This window comes from Perca fluviatilis, chromosome 23, assembly GCF_010015445.1.
Source record: "Perca fluviatilis chromosome 23, GENO_Pfluv_1.0, whole genome shotgun sequence".
NCBI lineage: Eukaryota > Metazoa > Chordata > Actinopteri > Perciformes > Percidae > Perca > Perca fluviatilis.
This window is the reverse complement of record NC_053134.1, coordinates 3,831,881-3,851,880: the sequence shown is the minus strand read 5'-3', so window position 1 is coordinate 3,851,880 and position 20,000 is coordinate 3,831,881. Positions and strand designations below refer to the sequence as shown.

Sequence of the window (20,000 nt, the reverse complement as noted above, 5' to 3'; positions counted from 1 at the left end):
TGCAGAGAATGAATTTCGCTACATGTATGCGACAATAAAGTACCTTTACCTTACTTTGTTTCTCTCACTAGGACCCTAGAGTCGGTACTCGCTCCGAAACTAATCACCCTCACTCTCTCACTTCTCCCTCGCTCTACCACACACATGCCGGCTCGACGCGCACATCAGGCCACTTACGTAGGCTACGGCGAAAGGCTCAGTTTTTTTTTATATGCGCAGCATTTGTCAAAACAGACATGAGGAGAATGGAAGTGTTCCACTGTCACTACCCGATGTGAGTCGAGTGCAGATGTGACCACCACCACCTGGCAAAAGAAAAAACCTGTGAGGCCCAAAAACCACCTGGCCCAGAACTGTGACACAAAAGACTGGAACAGATGAACCTGTCATGGGGAGAGGCCCAACATGCTGCCAGGGGCCGAATGCAATGGAGAGTGCTCATTGAAGATTTATGTCCCATAGGGGCTGAAGAGGAGTAAAGTAAAAGTATTTGGCAGTAGTGTACCTCAAGACAGTCAGTATGGGTTTCATATGTGGTAGAATTTAAGATCATGAGCCAGCGTTCAGTGCTATTTCCAGTCGGTATAAGTCAAACGTGTGGCAGTATGTGGGCGTATTAGAAAGCGGTGTACCTGTTCTGCATACAGTATGGGTGAATCAGCAGCTGCAGGTTTCTTCCAGCTGAACTGTCTGTGATACTCTGACCTATGACTTCCTGACCTTTGACCTCCGGTCCTCAGCCCCGCCCTCCACCGCAGAGCGTGCTGAACCTGCCACACAAATTAAGGTACTGACTTTACATTTTGTTTCATATTTGTTCTCATTATCTGCTTCCTCGTTGTCAGTGTTTTTTTGGTTCATCTGGTATCATTTCAGGTGTTCATTGTTAAAAGTAATGTTATTAGCAGCTCGTCATGGGACTACATTTTGGCTCACCTCATTGGCCGAGGGCTGCTGTCCGTCAGGCGCTGCTGTAAAAGGTCGGCTCAGCTGCGGTTGGCTATCGGGCTTGGAGGGGTGGGGCTTCGCTGAGGAGACAGAAAAACATGTAAGAGCTCAGAATCAAGCGTCTAAAGATGGAGGGTGTTTACAAAAGACAAAACCAAGTCACTGAAAAGAGAGTTAAGATGTAAGAAGTGATGAAAGCAGAGTTATGTGATGTCAGTGTTTTCCAGAGGTTTGTGGAAGACTTGGGTGCACATGTTTGGCGGGGGGTGGTTTAGGGGTCCTCCCTCAACAAAATGTGATGTTTTTAAATAAACAATATGCAATTTCACATCATTTTTGGACCGTTGTTATTACCATATCTGTGTCTAAAACATTGTAAAAAGCGAGAGCAGGTAATAGATAAATAACACTCAAAAAGCTTAAAGACAAAACTTGCTAAAGAAAACAGTTGGGGACCAACTCAAATCATTAGATCTGAGAAAAGTAATTCACTTAGTTTATATGCTCACATTGATTTAACTTCATTCAGCTTAGGTGGGCCCCAAAGAAGCTTGGGTCATAGGCGCCGATACCGCGGGTGCTCTGGGGCTCGAGCACCCCACGGAAAATACCGAGCACCCCCGTGTGCCAGACTGCCAGTAGGCTACATTCATTTAAAATTAAACATTGCAGTTGGTGCTAAGTGGAGCGTCTGTCGTAGTGTGATTGGTTATGTCGCTGTCAGTCCTCTGCTCCACATCCTATCCACCAATCACAGCGTCTCTCAGATGAAAACGCCTCTTTAGTGACCCCCCCCCCCACCACCACCACCACCATCTCCATCCGCCCCACTATACAGTGCGTGCATGTGCATTAGGTAATCAGAGTGAGAATAAAATGATGCAAGTGCATCGATGACATCCACCACCAGTGCAGAGAGTTCCAGCAGGGCCCTGTCAGAAGCACTGATTCTTAATTTCCCACCAAGCTGATGGCGATTACGTGTCAGTTAAACTTCTCATCTCCAGTCCTGTCTGTATCTGTGAGAAGTGGCGCTGTCCTGAGTTGAAAGACAGCCTACTTTACGGCTTTATTATCGAGTTGATAGGCGTGTGTGTTCGTGTCGGCCGCTGTCCATTTCCTAAAGGTGCTGAAAAAGGGCGTGCGCCCATGAGTACCCACGGAGGAAAACATAAATCGGCGTGGGTGCTTCGCCTACGCCTCATAATGCTAGAGAAAACCAAATTTACCAAATGTGACCGCAGCTCCTGGTTCTCCTGATGGTTCTGGGTCTGCGGCAGGTCGTGGTCCTGCTGGAGGTTCTGGGTCTACAGGAGATCCAGGGTCAGCTCGTGCTCCGGGAGGAGTTGGAGGATTTGGCTTCATGGGAGACTCCTTCCGGTGGGCTGAGCGACTCCTAGAGGCTGATAATGAAGAAGGAAGACATTAAAAGAACTCCTTGTTAGCTTACAGAGGACGCTGACATGCTAAACTGCAGCTTTTTAGGGAGGGGGGGGTATGTTAACATCATAATGTCATGTTAACATACCAACACCAGACATGATAAATGTATCTTAACATACAAACATCTGTAACTTTAACTCTTCTAAAGGCGCTGACACACCAACCCGATTATCATCCGGACAGTCTGGCGAGGTCGGTGACTCGAGTCTGTCGTCAGTCGGAGGAGCCGTCGGCCATCATTTGGGCCGATTTGACTTGTTGAATCGGCCAGTGGGCAGTCGGACTCAATGACCAATCTGATTGGGGGAGTGCTAGCGAATCAGTGCTTCAAGAAGCCCGAGAGCGGACAACGCCAGCATCTTCTCATTACTCGCCTTGGTATTTTCTTCCGAGTCATGACAACAACGATCCTTCTGGACCACTATCGACACTCTCTGATGAAAACAATGACTGACGACGGCTCGCTCTGTGTTTACGAGGTCTAGAGAGATGTTCCGTCATTTCCGATTATAATTCTTTGGGCGACAATACAGATTAGCGCCGCCTGCTGTTATAGAGACGTGTCACGTCTCGCGCACGCGCAGAGCGTACGCTCAAGTCGCCGTCGCTTCGGTGTGTTCCGAGGCACTTTTTTGAGAGACGGGAGCCGACTGGGTTGGTGTGTCAGAGCCTTAACACTGCTGTGGAAGTCATTAAATGGATCATTAAAAAGCCTTTAAGTCAAGGTTAAAGACGTTAAATACTTCGTCTGAAACCTTATGTTGGGATAATTCTGTTGATTGTATTCATTGTCTGACTTTATGGTTTGTTCTTCTGTTTACCTTGTCTTTTTACTCGCTTAATTGTTTTGATATTTACATATTCTGTGTGTGATAGTTTGATTGTTTGTCATATCGCTTGTTTTATTTTAATTTTTTGTAGCGGAAATAACATGTTTTCTCTTTTGTATAAAGGGAGGACTCTGAATAAGCCTTTTAGGCTTCTTTCCTCTCCTGCAATGATTTAAAAAAAAAATCTATAACACTATGTACCTTATATATTTGTGCAAATAAACTAAACTGAATAAATTACACACTACAGCGGTGTTTCTCAAATGGGGGTACGTGTACCCCTAGGGGTACTTTGGAGAAAGGCAGGGGGTACGTGACATTTTTTGCTAAATGTTTTTCAGTTACAAGGCTGTCTTTTTGTCTCTCGCTTTTTCCAAAGTTTTTGTCGCTGTTTTTTAAGTTTGTCACCTTTTTTTGAAGGTTTTGTCGCTTGTTTTGACCTATTCTTGCCTTTTTTTCTTCGAAATTTGTATTACTATTTTCGACCTATTCTTGCCTTACTTCCTTCTTTCTACAGTCTTTTTCCAAGGTTTTGTCTGGGGTTTTTGTTTCCAGGTCCAAGGCTGTTGTTTAGTAAATCTATCGCTGACAGCGCTGTATTGTTCCTCTTTATAGAGACTTTAAAGGGGGTACATTATTGAAAAAAAGCTTGAGAACCACTGCACTACAGGATAAACCTGCTTAACAACAGCACTTTAATAACGTTATTGTGTTGTTACCTACGGTCTATGGTTGTACCTCTACCGTCTTTCTGAGATTATCATGAGTGTGTTATGGAGGCTTCCTACCAGCAGGGGGAGCTGTTGTGTGCTGTGGATCTGGAGGACAGAGCAGAGAGCCGGAGGACTGAGCGACACCACCAGGACCGAGCCTCTTCCGACGCTGGAGACCTGGTTCTCTGCTGACACCTGAGAGGAAGACATAACATGTCGAAGAGACAAGCTGTGATTTTAGACTTTTGGAATGATGATGATCAATGGACCTTGTTTCACAGCAGACATGTTGACTTGTCATAGTAGGAAAAGCAAAGCTGAGATTGATAACCTTAACGATGACTCAGTTCCATCAAGTGTCCCAGTAAGATATTTCAGTGAGTCAGCATGCACAATACCAGGACCTCTCCTAAGTGGAATGCAGCCATCAGTAATGGTTTAATACCAGGACCTCTCCTAAGTGGAATGCAGCCATCAGTAATGGTTTAATACCAGGGCCTCTCCTAAGTGGAACCAAGGGGGGTAAGCTTCTCTTCAGAACTCGAACCTCCGATGGCGCCATTTTGTTGCTACAAAGGTATCACCTCCTGTTAGCATTCCACTGACCGCCACTTTTTTTTTACGTCACTTGACAGCGAATAACTTTCCATCTGAAGCGTTTAAAGACTCTATTTGTCCGTTGTTTATTTCTAAAGAAACACGACAATGTATAAAAGGCTCCATTACCTTGTAGCTCACGTTATGGCTCCGTAGCAGACGCTTTTATATAAACAGGCTAACGATTGGGTCATAACCACGAGACTTACTGTCACACAGTAGAGGAATTACCGTATAGTACAGGAGAAGCTCACAGTCAGTTTGGACTTCCATTAGCTGTTTAGGTTTAATTAATAATGTTAACTAGCATGTTAGTGATCAGTAATTAGCCTGTTAGCCATTACATATACCTACGCTCTCCGTCTCTGTAAGATTGGGAATGATTGAGATTTCTCTCGGCACAGCTACCAGAAGACTTCACACTTTCAGACACGTTGCTCACGTCACATCTACGTTGTCTCTCTCAGTTGGAGTGTGCTCAGTAAAGCAAGAGATCACCGGAAAAGTGCTTCTATTGGTCCATTATATATATATATATATATGTCAATGAGTGGAATGCAGCCATCAGTAATGGTTTTGAACACACCTGTGCTTTTCCTACCAGACATCGGAAAAACATTTTTCCGAGTGAAAACGTCATCATTCACGTCACTTCCTGTGGGAATCAGAGGCGGGAAACTAGGGCTGGATTTTGCTAACCGAGTTTCCCAGTTGGTGACGCGTTGTTGACAGCTGACGTTTGATGGAGGCGACTTTGGGTCACTGAACATATTTCAATGATAATAAACTGTTTATTGTGGACAAATGCCTCTGCCCAGAAACATGCACAGACATAATATGTTTCAGATTATTCATAAATAGGCCTATGTATAAAAAAACAACAGCTTATCTGTGTCCTTTCCCATTCGTTGTCCTGCAGATAACACAAACACACACCTGTCCGTGTGCTGTTTGGATGCTCGCATAAGAAAACAGCAGAGAATCTTTTGTTATTGTGGCCTCCATGTTTTCACACACCTGATGCTCTCGGCTACGGCCAACCGTTGGTGGCAGTCATGCAACAAGTTGTTATGCCAAACGCCAATATAACAGAAGAAGAAGAACACGCATGGCGACCATGTGAACGCTGCCAGTCGGAAAAACAACGTAACCACGGGGGCGGTGCCTGTTATTCCCAGGTGGCATGAACGCAGCATATTGCCCCACCCCGCCTCTGTCTAATCAGAGCTCATATCAGGGTTCTTACCCATCTGGTCGGAGCGCAGGCCGGCCAATGGAGCGCAGCGCTGAGGAGACACACTTCTGGACCGGGGAACCCTGTAGCTTTTCTGGTATTCACTCCGACACTGAAACAAACACACAGACATGGAAATATTGTCGTCTTGGTGGCTGTTTACAAATCCAACATGTATGGTTAAAAGAGGAATTCCAAACATTTCCAGGGATACCAAATATATGAGTACATTTTAGATTTTAGAGAAGGGTTAATAAAATGATGCAAAAGACATCTTGGCTTGTGTTATGTCTTTCATTCAAGATAATGCTTCCACGTGCATCTTTATTGTGGGTGATATGAATGCAGATGTTTCCGATGGCAGCGCTTTATTTGCCAAACACTTAATGCAGTTCTGTTCTGATAATGGCTTGATTCTTTCTAGCAAATTGCTCTTGCCTGATAGTAGCTACACCTACATCAGTGAGGCATGGCACACAACTTCATGGCTAGATCACTGCATTTGCACGGCTGATGCACATGACTCTATAGAGGCCATGAAAATTAATTATGAATTTGCCACTACTGATCATGTGCCTTTTTCTTTATCTGTTAATCCAGGCAATATACCTGCTCTTCTGTCTGTAGATCATGTAGCTGTGGGGAAAATAGATTGGTCTAATCTGACTAAGGAGGACCTTAAAGAATATTATATTCAGTCTGATTTTTTGTTGAGTAACATTGAATTACCTAAAGATTCTATTGTATGCTCTGATATTAATTGTAAGAACTCTCAACATGGTATTGAGCTGTGCTCCCTCTATGAGAATATTGTGAAGTCCCTCCTGGTTTCGGACGCGACATCGATGTATAAGACACACAAAATTCGTACAAGGTCGCAGGCTGGAATGGCTATGTGGAAGAGACACATGCTGAAGCAAGAAGGGCCTTCAAAGCATGGGATGAGTCAGGCAGACATAAACATGGTCCCTTATTTGAATATAAGAAGCGTGCAAATGCAAAGTTTAAATATGCTCTACGTTTCATTAAGAGGAATGAAAATGCAATGAGGTCTGACTCTCTTGCAAAGAAGCTGCGAAACAATAGTCCTATTGATTTCTGGAAAGAAATCAAGAATGAATAATTATGTAAAACATCGTTACCAACGAATATTGATGGTGTTAGTGGCTCAGAAAACATTACTCAGTTGTGGCAGAAACATTACTATGAGCTGTTTAACTGTGTTAAAAGTAAATCCTTTACAGTGGGTAACATTGATGGTAATGAAGATCGACAGTTCTCCCTCAAGAAATATATGATGCAATTATGATGCTAAAAGATAATAAGGCATGCGGTATGGATAAGATATCTGCAGAGCATTTAAAATTTGCTAGTAGAAAACTTTGTCCCCTAATTGCTTTTTGTTTTACTGGGTTGTTAGTCCATGGCATTTTACCTGATTCTATTTTACCTGTCACATTAGTGCCTATCATCAAAAACAAAGCTGGTAAGATTAACAGCTTGGATAATTACAGGCCTATAGCTTTGGGCGAGTATTTTATCCAAGGTCTTGGAGAGGACTATACTGAATAGGCTGGAACGGTCTGTCCTGACCTCTGACAACCAGTTTGGTTTTAAACCTAAACATGGCACGGATATTGTATTTTTGCCTTAAAGGAGGTTTTAGATTTGTATAACAGGCATAACTCCACAATTTTTATGTGTTTTATTGATGCCTCTAAAGCCTTTGATGCGTGTGAATCATGAGAAGTTATTTTACAAATTGCACAGCAGAGGGACTCCCAAATATTTGGTGAGAATCTTGGCTTTTTGGTATGCTCATCAGTCAATGTATGTGAAATGGGGTAACTCTATGTCTGCCCCATTTAATGTAAACAATGGAGTTAGGCAGGGAAGCATTTTGTCTCCTTTTCTTTTAATATTTATATGGATGATCTATCAAAGTTGCTAAACAATTGTGGAACAGGTTGTATGGTTGGGGACACCATTGTAAACCACCGTAATGCGCAGATGACTTGGTCATTCTCTGTCCATATAGTGCTGGCCTTCAGCAGCTACTAAGGGTCTGCTCCCAATATGGCTCAGACTTTGATATTAAGTTCAATTCTACGAAGAGTAATATAATGATTGTTAGAAGCAGGGACGACAACAAATTGTCATTTCCTGATTTCTCTCTCTCTGGTACTGTCCTTAAAGTGTGTGTTGAGGTCAAATACTTAGGGCACTATATAACTGATGACCTGTCTGATGATAGGGACATTCATAGACAGTATTGTATGTTGTATGCACAAGCTAATATGCTGAATCGCAAATTTAGCATGTGTTCACTGTCTGTGAAGACCACGCTTTTTAAAGCTTTTTGTACTCCAATGTATACTGCCCATTTGTGGCGGCGCTATAAAAAAAGCAGTATGCAGAAACTCAATGTGGCATATAATGATGGCATGAGGCTGCTGCTTAAAATGCCACGATGGAGCAGTGCAAGCCAAATGTTTGTAAGTGTCAATGTATTCACCTGTCCTGCTGTACTCAGGAATCTCATGTACAGATGTATGTGTAGACTAACAGAGTCATACAACAGCATCATTGCAACACTAGTGAACCCTGCATTGAGTGCAGTTAGGTTCACTTCAAGATTGTGGAACCACTGGCGTTTTAATCTATATGCTAATATCTGAACACTTTTTTGTGTATTGTGGAATTTTGACTGTTGTAGACATTTCTTATTGTATGTGTTTTATCTTGTATCTGTTTGTATTTTGCTATGTTTTTGTATTGTGCTATGGACCATTTGTGTGTGTCCTGAATAAAGAATATGATGATGATGATCTGGAATATTTTATTTGATGAACTGGTGCAGCAATAAACAAGAAATAATCTTGTTTATTTGACCATTTCATGGTTTGTGAATAGAAAAAAAGAGAACAATATCTGGTTCCAGTGTGAATATTTGCTGCTTTGCTCTTTATATCTTAATAAATAATAATCGGAACATTTCGGGGTGGACTGCTGTGATCAGCATATTTACTATTTTCCAGTGGTGGAAAATACTTTTACTCAAGTACTTTACTTGAGCACAAATTTGAGGTACTTGTACCTTAATTGGGTATTCCCATGTTCTGCTACTTAATACTTGTACTCCTTTACATCTCAGGAGGTACATATTGTACCTTTTACTCTACACTACATTTGTCTGACAGCTTTAGTTACATTTCAGATGCCAGTTTTCTATTCCCCAGTATTATAGGATCTGATTACACTTTTAAACAATGATCTTCATAAATAATATTACACATAGATGCCACATCTATTTTCATATATCCATGGTTGTAACAGACTCTAATCGTGGCTGTACAGTCAGGTGACCGTGGTAAAGTTGGTTTTATATTGGACGTTGGATATTCGAAATATCTATTATGCGGCTTGACCTTTTCACCTACCCATGTCAAAACACTTCCGGTGAACTTTAAAAAATATTTAGAATTATCAAAGGGTGGGTTTTCTAAGAAACGAAGCTTTGGGTTATGTGTAGGGCAGTTAGCTGAGTTCACCAGATGTGTTTTGAGATGGATAGGTCAAAAGATCAAGCTGCATAATAGATTTTTCGAATGTGTCGCATATCCAACGTCCAATATAAAACTAACTTTACTGCGGTAGTCAGGTGAACGTCAATCTGAAACTGATTAGCTGGATTAGTTTATTACCTCACATTAAATCTCATTTCTCCTGACTCTGCAGTCTTATGCTGTGTTCCGTCCGGTGCCCCCGGATTGGTTAATTTTTAGCTGAAGCTGTAATGTAGTTACAGCCAGTTCATGTCTGTCAGCGCGCTAGGAAGCTAAAAGTCCGTTAGCATCCGTTTGTTTGGCTAACAATGCTAACAACCTGTTGCTTACCTTGAAGCGAACGGTCATAGCTACTCTCTCCGCCGACAAAACCCCGCGAGAAGTCACTCCTTTTTATTGCGCTGGCTTTGACTTAGTTAACTAGCTGGTTAATATCGTTTAACTAGTTAACTAGGTTGGCCAGCGTGCTAACCAGCTGCTCCTCATCTTCGGTCGATCTTCGGTTAGCTACAGGAACAAGCTGCCCGCCGACGCCGTTGCCATGGCAGCTTAGCGTCTTGCGTGGTCGCGTTGACAACTGACGTCAGCTGCGTTGTCGTTCTGTTAAGCGTATGTAATAATCATGACCCCTCTCGCTCTCCCTCCTTCTTTCTTTTGTCATGTTGTTCCTAATATCAATACATCGTTTTGAGTCCACACATTATCAAATCTGAATAATTAATAATGATGATTTGGCCACTCACCCACTTCTCTACACATTACATACTTATCATTCCAATATGCATATTGCCAGGGTTCAAAATTAACTTTTTCGCCCACCAGCCAAATGGCAAGTAAATAATCAAATTTCACCAGCCACTCAATAGTCAATAGTCACATTGTTGTTATGGCTGGTGAGTAAAGCAAACCTACCAGCCACTTGAATATCTTACCAGCATTTGGCTGGTAGATGGTGCTCATTTTGAACCCTGCATATTGCACACTACTTTGCACTATTACTTTTTGCACTCTCCATGTGTACTTTTCTTGATATTACGTCTTATTTGTATATTTGTATATTATGTTGATATGTGCCTATATGTATATTGTTGACTCTATTGTACAGTATGTGTATGTAAGTATACTTATATACCCAATAAAACTGATTCGGATTGTGATAAGCAAGCAAAAAAGTGACTCTTTAGTTCTTTTAGTCTGAAAATTGAAATAAATAAAAATAATCCATCCATCCATCCATCCATCCATCCAGAATGACTCCACGTTGCAGTTTGCTGTTACAAAATTGCACCACTTTTATTCATTTAAGGCTTTTTAGTTTTTACTTTACATTTGGCTTCACCCCCACCTCCCCCTTTCTCCCTTCCTTCCCTCCCTCCGCGGCGCTGCGGTGGGTTTCTGTTCTGGAAGAAACCAGTTCAGACCAATCTTTCATACCAGTTCTAGACTCCGGCGACGGCCGAACCGTGACGATTCAGCAGCACGGAAATGGGAATTGAACCTGATACTCGCGCTGGCTGAACTGGTTTCTTTTACATTTCACTGGTCATCATGCCATACAGAGGAAAACAAAGCAGATTTATTTCAGTAATGTAAAATAATTTCTTTTTGAATGAATCATTTCAGTTCGCATTGGGCTGCGGTTGCTCTCGTCATTTCAGCGCGACTTCTATTCTATTCTATACTTCAGCCTTTTTACAGAAACTCAGAAGAGAAGGTCACAAACCTCTTCATCTCAGAGATAGGTCCAGTGTGCACTTAGCCTAGCTTAGCACAAAGACTGGAAGCAGAGGGAAACTGCTAGCCTAGCTCTATAAAAAAAAAAGTGAAAAATATGCCTTGATTGATCATGGACGTTAAGGCTTCAAACTAAGTGCTTCTTGGAATGTCTTGACAGCATCTAAAACCTTTTCCTTGGCAGTTTCTGATCATTTTTTGACTTAAAAACAAAAAAAAGACAATCCAGCTTTACACAGTAGCGTGAAGTTCAACTTGTCACACAGCTCAGTGTCGTGAATGTCTTCGAGGAAAGACTGTCCGGAAGTGTGCCGTTCTGAAACAGGTGTAAAAACGGACAACACATCGTACAACCTACTTCTTTTGGAAGCACACTGAGGCCTTTAGATCTGCCATCTAAACGTCCATGACCAAAGCACATCATCACTATATGAGTTTGTCCCGAGCCGTTAGCCATTGCAGCCCCAGAAGTCGCATGAAATGACAAATGCCACCACAGCCTTTGTCACTGTGGAAGCCAGAAAGGTCTGCCTGCAGCCGCGGCAGCTAGGTGTTGATTTGATTGGCTGAGCACGTGTCGGATATCCAGGTGTTGCCACGAGCCGTTGAGCAAAACAGGCGTTTGCATCACAAGGACACTGGGACTGGGACTTCAACTGTGTGGCCAAAGGGTTTCCCCGGGAGCTTTTATTGGGAATCATCTGGGAGGGGCTATCGCAAACACTGGCTTTCCTATTTGTTAGCATGCTAGCGTGTTAGCAAGCAACGGTTTTATTTATATTGCGTTAGGATAACCCGGTCAGGACCCGATCCGTACCGGGAACCTGATTCAGGATGTCAGGCTCCTTCCGCTCTCTCTGTGCGTTGCCGTTCTTAAACTCTGTTCGCTTCGGGGAAACATCAAACATCGAGCTAGCGAGCTACACTCTGAAAATGTCAAGTTTTGAAGCAAATTTGGATGGTGCAACAAGGCAGCCCTGCTCAGTTCTTTCGGGAAATTATTAAGTAATATGTTTAGGGCGTTTCCTCTCTAACTGGGACGTTTTGGGACCAATTTGTGGGATTTCTGGGGATGAAGTACACACGGAGATACACTGGTAAGAGCCAATGAGGTTTAACCATGTATCAGCTCATTTAAATAGCTCACGGTACTGTATTGTGTCAACAGTTAACTTCATTTGATATTGTAGATGGCGTCTTCTTTTGCAGGGTGCAAATGTTATCACTTGTGGAGATAGAGCTGGCAATGCGAAACCACCCTGACTAACCACTCAAGGTTAGGTCATTGCCTAATCTCAACCATCTACGTACATGCGACATGAGTAGAAACAATTGTGTTCCCGGTACGGATCGAGCATCTCAACGCTGGAGCTGACAGGAATGCCCCCCCACGGCTGCAAACAGACCTTTCATCTTGAAGCCTCTGCTCGGCATGCAAACTGTCGCAGCACCTCCTGGAGGTCAGACTGAGTACTGACAGAAACATCAACATGCTACATGACTGAACGTACTGCAGGAGAACCAGAATACTGACAGCAGTACCACACTGCACGCACCGCAGTACTCCTGACAGTACATCGCTGTGCACAGCAGTACTCACAGAGGTCTCTGGTCCAACACACTGTATCTGAAAGATGACCACTCTCACATTTCAAACAAAGACAGATATTCAAAGGCTTTTTTTGTGGCTGCTGCTTCACAGGCCACGCCCCCCAAATGCACAAGGGGCGGGGCTTCAGCTTTAAGCCCAACCTCCTCCGGTCGGTCTCAACCTCAGCCGTGCTACCGTTACAAAGAAACACTGAGATTTTAGTCACACTTTCTTCTTTAACCGATGAGAATACTGAAAACTACCCAGGTGTCAGCGGCACTCCACGCTAGCACCTTAGCATGTTAGCTTTGAGCTACTACCACTCAACCGAGAGTATGCTAAAGTGTTAGCATGAAATATTACACCCGATGATCTGAGAATGCAAAGATAAGAAGGACCAGATCTGTCTTTTCTTTTGGTCCTCCACAGCTGGATAGTTTAGTATATTCCCATCAGTTAAAGGACTTTCGACAGATAATTAAGTGCTTCCCCTCTCAGATGTGTTAATAACATTAATAGTCAGGTAATAATGTGGTTAATAATACAGCAACAACACCTGCTGGCTGCTCTGCTCAGTAAATATAACCCCCCCCCCCCACCCACCCACCCCCGGGCCAAAAAGATAATCACAGAAACTTTTGTGGTTCATTGCTCACATACACTCATAAACACACGGAAACACACACTCACAAACACACACATACACACACATACATAGAAGGTACTGGACCAGTGTGAGTCTGCTGTCTAAAGGCAACATGTCCGCCCTGAGCAGCAGATCTAGAGTCAGCTCACCGCGCTGCTACGCTAACGAGTTAGCACGCAGCTACTATCGTTCCTTTGACATGGTGGCATTGTTACCATAGTTATGGTATAGAAGCTATAAGCTACCATAGAAGGACCATGGCTAACAGCTACCATCAATTTGTTTGGGAATGTATTAATAATGCTAACACCCCACAAACAATATTTCTAATGCATTTTTACTAGCTGCTAGGCTAACAGGGTTAACAGGCTAACATTGTTAGCTCTCCTTGATATTTGCTATAGCGCCCCCAAACGCCCAAGTTTCATTGCTGATGTTTTCAAATTTAATACTGTTTAGCAGTTTTACCTTTTCCTAAATGACAAGCTAGCTCACGCTAACTCACAGCAATCATCCCTCCCCCTATTTGTTTCTGTGTGAATATAGCCAAGCTACCATAAGTTTCTTTAGGGATATCTTAATAATGCTAACACCACAAATCAACACACAGTTGCTGCCCACAATGTTTACTAGCTGCTAGGCTAACGAGGTTACCTTAAGCTATAAGTTCACATTCATTTCTTCAAGAAAATGCCAACAAAGCTAATACTCGACAAATCGTGTGTTAGCATAGTTAGCATTTTCTCCCAACAATGCTAATGCATTTCATTTGCAACTGGGACTAGCAGGACCATGGCTAACAGCTACCATCAATTTGTTTGGGAATGTATTAATAATGCTAACACCCCACAAACAATATTTCTAATGCATTTTTACTAGCTGCTAGGCTAACAGGGTAGCCCAAAGCTGCGTAAGCTTTGTCTACATAAACTTCTTTAAAGATACGCCAACAAAGCTGTCACCCAACAAATCGAAAATTTCGGATAGTTATCATTTTCTATGAATATTGCTTATAGGCCCTTTTTACATTTTGACACGGGTAAACACCGATACAATTGATCTAATTAATTACGGTTCCATTCTATTTAGCGTCTCACAGCCATTCCAGTGCATGCTAGCTCATACCAGGGTCCTGGCCCACCTAAATGGAACAGGGCCATAATTAATGCTATTAATTACACCTGCCCTGACATGCTGTAAAAAGGGCCTATTCACCCCCGTAGCTGTCAGTTAGCGTACGTTAGCTCAAAGCTACGAGCGCGGTGAGCTGATCACATAAGCTGCTGCACCCCCCTAATCCCCCAAAAATCCAAAACAAAAACATTAAATGACTTTTATATCTTTTCACACAGAATCATAATAATAACCACTGTATGGATCCACAGGTTCAACCAGAGTCGCACACACAGAGCTGACAGTGAAGAGGTCAAACTGCGTGTGAATGGCTCGGGACTGCTGAAAAATACGTCAAAAGAAAGAAAGGAAAGAAACATTTAAAAGTAAAAGCACATGGCCACTCCCCCAGCGCAAAATGGCCTATAGCAGAGAGCATGATGGGAACTGTAGTTGAAACTTGGGCAGTTGTTTGGACAGCCCCCATTTCTGCAACAGCAGAATCAAAATCTTCACCATCGTCGTCGTCGTCGTCATCATCATCATCGCCGCTGCAGTCTTTTGATGTTTAGTTTTAATGTTTCCAAGGCAACAGTTTCTGTTGGACTGTGTGGTGAGGGGACGGGAGATGTGGTCGTCACGGGAACAGAGGTGGCTGATGTTAATGATGACGTGGGTGTGTTAAAGGGGCGTGGCCAGCTGGAAGATGTCCTGTGATTGGTTGGTTGGTTGGTTGGTTGGTTGGTTGGTTGGTTGGTTGGTTGGTTGGTTGGTTGTCGGTCAGGTGAGCAGAAAACTGGAGAGAGAGAGAAGAACAATTAAAAGTTCGTACAATAGTGTGTTCTGTGTGTGTGTGTGTGTGCGTGTGTGTGTGTGTGTGATAGATGTGTATATTTTAGGAGTTACCGGTTATTAGAGCAGTTGACAGTTTGACTTTTTGCGAGCTTTCCCTTGAACTGGACTCTTCCTGTTAATCTGACGCACAAGGTCATAGAAGATCTACACACACACACACACACACACACACACACACACACACACACACACACACACACACACACACACACACACACACACACACACACACACACACACACACACACACACACACACACACACACACACACAGTGTCACTACAATGAAGTGCTTTACCCCAGATGATATAATGGAGATGTGTCAGTGTGTCACATTATTTCTATTCTAATGACTTTCAATGGAGACCAGAACAGAGCACCATTAACACTACTGGCCTACTTCTCTTTATCTCAATCAATATCAATATTTTGTGCTAAATATCTAAAATTAAAAGAAAAAACAACAATGTTTGTTGCACTGTGAACCATTAAGTATTGACTATTTGGTTGAAGATAAGCAACAAATGGCTAACAAGCAAAGACTGTGCTGGAGCTCATGGTAAAAGTTAGAAGCACAGCATTAGACCAATCGGGTACTCAATTCAATTCATGATTCAAATCATAACAGACGTTATCTCAGGACACTTTTCAGACGGATTACTTCTAGATCACACTCTATAATTTACAGAGACCCAACAAATCCCAAATGTATAGGACACATTAACACACAGACCCAAGACAAAAACAAATTGTCTGTGGAGACCTCTAACGTATATGTAAACAAAGTCTGTGTGTGTGTGTGTGTGTGTGTGTGTGTGTGTGTGTGTGTGTGTGTGTGTGTGTGTGTGTGTGTGTGTGTGTGTGTGTGTGTGTGTGTGTGTGTGTGTGTGTGTGGTCACCTCGTTAACGTTGATCTTGCTCTTGGCCGAGGTCTCCAGGAAGGCGCAGGAGTTCCACTGGCGGGCGAGTCCGATGCCCGACTCTTTGGCCACCACACGCTCCACCTCCAGGTCGCACTTATTTCCAACCAGGATCATGGGAACCTGCAACGCCACGCCCAGTATTCACATTCGTATTAACAATTAATTAATTAAGCTTGCATTTTCGACTCATTGAGAATTCAATAAGCTTAGCAATGTTAACAGAGTATTGACCAAGGATGCACCGAATCCAGGATTTGGCTTCTGATTCGGCTGAATATTGGGCTTTTTGATGGGGTTCGGTTTCTGCCGAACCTTAGAATTTTTTCCACCGATCCCTACGCTTGCACTCGGTGCGCTACGCTGGTCGCCGTAGTGACGGCGCCATTGATTACGGGAAGGTGTTTACGTAGGTGGAGCGTTCAATGCAGTAGGCTGTGAGGAAGTGGACATGGAACTGGTGAGCAGAAAAAGTTGTTGTTTATAGGTCTAGGTCAGGCTATAGGTCCTGTATTAGTCTATAGGTCCTGTATTAGTCTATAGGTCCTGTATTAGTCTATAGGTCTTGTATTAGTCTATAGGTCCTGTATTAGTCTATAGGTCCTGTATTAGTCTATAGGTATTGTATCAGTCTATAGGTCTTGTATTACTCTATAGGTCTTGTATCAGTCTATAGGTCCTGTATTAGTCTATAGGTCTTGTATTAGTCTATAGGTCTTGTATTAGTCTATAGGTCCTGTATTAGTCTATAGGTCCTGTATTAGTCTATAGTTATGCATTAAGATAATGTAATTAATAGTGGGTTTATTGTTATTTGCTACAGAATGCTTATATATGTCAAGATAAAAGTTGGCCTATATAGTAACTCAAAAAATACAGTTCAATCACAACTGAAAATATGCCTCATTGTGTGTGTGAATAGAGGTGAATAAATATATTAGTTTGTGTTGCAGCGAAGTGTCAGTTCAGTTTCATGGGGAATCCTAAAGGAAACACTGAATATGGTTCCATAATATTCAAAAGCAGAGCCGTGTACTCCTTTTTAAAAGTCACTTTCAGGATAAGACCAGTGGCTTTACCTGCATTTTGATTCAGTGCTCCATTATGAGGTTTCACAGAGAAATGCAGTACCAAGGGTTGACCAGCAGATGTCACCGTGTACATCGTATCAAACCCTCTGAACCAGGGAACCATTTTCAGCCCAATTACTTCAAAGTGGTTGAAAGGTTGGGAGAGCTTTATTTCCCCACAATAACTAGTTCAACTCTAGTGTTAATCAATCAGTCAAATAGATGATTGAAAGACAACTGATCAACAACACGTAATCCATTAATTACTTAAGTCAAGCAGAAGTGCCAAACATTCCATATCCAAATGTGAGGATATGCTTATAATGAGGATATGTTTATAATGTGTGTGTGTGTGTGTGTGTGTGTGTGTGTGTGTGTGTGTGTGTGTGTGTGTGTGTGTGTGTGTGTGTGTGTGTGTGTGTGTGTGTGTGTGTGTGTGTGTGTGTGTGTGTCGTACATCCCTCGGTGTCCTTCACTCTGAGGATCTGCTCTCGGAGGTCCTGCAGGTCGTTGAAAGTCGACTGAGCCGTGATGGAGTAAACCAGAGCGAAGCCCTGACCGTTCTTCATGTACAGATCTCGCATCGCCGTGAACTGCTCCTGCAAACAGACAGACAGACAGACAGGCAGACAGGTCAGTGAAAAAGAAGGGTGGTCAGGGAGACAGACAGGTGGTCAGGGAGATAGAAGGGTGGTCAGGGAGATAGAAGAGTGGTCAGGGAGACAGACAGGTGGTCAGGGAGACACACAGGTGGTCAGGGAGACACACAGGTGGTCAGGAAGACACACAGGTGGTCAGGGAGATAGACAGGTGGTCAGGGAGACACACAGGTGGTCAAGGAGATAGAAGGGTGGTCAGGGAGACAGACAGGTGGTCAGGGAGATAGAAGAGTGGTCAGGGAGACAGACAGCTGGTCAGGGAGACACACAGGTGGTCAGGGAGACAGACAGGTGGTCAGGGAGACAGACAGGTGGTCAGGGAGATAGAAGGGTGGTCAGGGAGACACAGGTGGTCAGGGAGATAGAAGGGTGGTCAGGAAGACACACAGGTGGTCAGGGAGACAGACAGGTGGTCAGGAAGACACACAGGTGGTCAGGGAGATAGAAGGGTGGTCAGGAAGACACACAGGTGGTCAGGGAGATAGACAGGTGGTCAGGAAGACACACAGGTGGTCAGGAAGACCCACTGGTGGTCAGGGAGATAGACAGGTGGTCAGGGAGATAGAAGAGTGGTCAGGGAGACAGACAGGTGGTCAGGGAGATAGAAGAGTGGTCAGGGAGACAGACAGGTGGTCAGGGAAACAGAAATTAAGTCACAAACTTTGCCAGTCTGTTAATAGACAGACAGACAGACAGACAGACAGACAGATCTTACTGTTCCTGCTGTGTCCAGGATCTCCAACATACACTGCTGTCCATCGACCTCGACTTGCTGGAATGAGACAGAGAGAGAGAGACAGAGTCCTCAATGCATAACCAAAACTTTACAAAACAAACTATTTGCCAAAATGTCCCAATAAATGTCACTGGAGAGCTGAAGACTTCCCCTCAAATGTTCAGCTGGATGGGACATGGGTCAAACCAAACAAATCAAAGTATACGTAAAATACATTTCTCCCAAAGATGGTTTCTGTTATTTTAGGTAGTTCTGATCACGCTGATGTCTGTTCAAGTGTTTATTTTTCTGAAACTTTTGGTTTTTTAATGCTATAAGAACCGGGCTAAACGCCACGGTCGACAACTGTGATTGACTCGCGATTGGTCGGACGGGTGTATGGGCGGGACTTGGATACCGCGGCTCCACTGCCCGATCAATACTGCGCATACTCTGGCTCCCAAAATTACAAGATGGCAGCGCCCGTATCCGAGATATTTTCGCTACACCTGCTAAACATCAGCATGTTAGCATTCATAGATATATACACATGTACTGTATATATCTATGGTTAGCATTTAGCTCAAAGCGCAGCCTCACAGAGCGGCTAAAGTTGTTGCTAAAGGATCTGTCCCGTATCTGATGACCAGACCCAAATTAAATCTGCAGATTGTTTTCTTTTACAGTTTTTTAGCGATGATGCAGAAAGAAAATCTCTGGAATCTAGCGGCCTGTTTTTCTGCTTAGGGTGGTTAAAGAGCTCATTTTATGCTCATTTTCAGGTTCATGCTTGTATTTAGAGGTTGTACCAGAATAGGTTTATGTGGTTTAATTTCCAAAAAACTTCATATTTTTGTTGTACTGCACATTGCTGCAGTTCCTCTTTTCACCCTGTGTGTTGAGCTCTCTGTTTTAGCTACAGAGTGAGACATCTCACTTCTGTTCTCTTTGTTGGGAGTCGCACATGCTCAGTACCTAGGGAAGGACTACTAGCCAGTCAGGGGCAGAGTATGAGGGAGTGCCCTGACAGTAACTAGGTAAGGACTACTAGCCAGTCAGAAGCAGAGTATGAGGGCGTGCCCTGACAGTACCTAGGTAAGGACTACTAGCCAGTCAGAAGCAGAGTAAGAGGGCGTGCCCTGACAGTACCTAGGTAAGGACTACTAGCCAGTCAGAAGCAGAGTATGAGGGCGTGCCCTGACAGTAGCTAGGTAAGGACTACTAGCCAGTCAGAAGCAGAGTATGAGGGCGTGCCCTGACAGTACCTAGGTAAGGACTACTAGCCAGTCAGAAGCAGAGTATGAGGCGCGTGCCCTGACAGTAGCTAGGTAAGGACTACTAGCCAGTCAGAAGCAGAGTATGAGGG

The 20,000-nt window shown here is 43.4% G+C and overlaps 2 protein-coding genes across 5 annotated transcripts in view; both read right to left on the bottom strand.

Moving 5' to 3' along the window:
* The window catches only part of mdm1 (Mdm1 nuclear protein), a 31,324-nt gene extending 21,439 nt beyond the window's left edge, over positions 1-9,885 (bottom strand). For 3 of the 4 annotated variants that reach the window (XM_039792091.1, XM_039792092.1, XM_039792094.1), the window contains exons 1-6: positions 9,662-9,883; positions 5,778-5,877; positions 4,010-4,129; positions 2,178-2,351; positions 937-1,028; positions 633-770 (exon numbers count right to left, since the gene is read on the bottom strand). In XM_039792091.1, the coding sequence (XP_039648025.1) occupies positions 633-770; positions 937-1,028; positions 2,178-2,351; positions 4,010-4,129; positions 5,778-5,877; positions 9,662-9,679 (642 nt within the window). In that variant the 5' untranslated portion in view covers positions 9,680-9,883. Of the gene's footprint in view, positions 1-632; positions 771-936; positions 1,029-2,177; positions 2,352-4,009; positions 4,130-5,777; positions 5,878-9,661 lie in introns of all 4 variants that reach the window. The other variant, XM_039792093.1, reaches the window with a different exon arrangement.
* A 1,736-nt stretch (positions 9,886-11,621) lies between these two features.
* The window catches only part of LOC120553144 (ras-related protein Rap-1b-like), a 24,554-nt gene continuing 16,175 nt past the window's right edge, over positions 11,622-20,000 (bottom strand). The window contains exons 4-9 of the mRNA XM_039791233.1: positions 19,235-19,241; positions 18,635-18,691; positions 17,721-17,859; positions 16,170-16,315; positions 15,322-15,414; positions 11,622-15,211 (exon numbers count right to left, since the gene is read on the bottom strand). Of these exons, the coding sequence (XP_039647167.1) occupies positions 15,328-15,414; positions 16,170-16,315; positions 17,721-17,859; positions 18,635-18,691; positions 19,235-19,241 (436 nt within the window). The 3' untranslated portion in view covers positions 11,622-15,211; positions 15,322-15,327. The remainder of the gene's footprint in view (positions 15,212-15,321; positions 15,415-16,169; positions 16,316-17,720; positions 17,860-18,634; positions 18,692-19,234; positions 19,242-20,000) is intronic.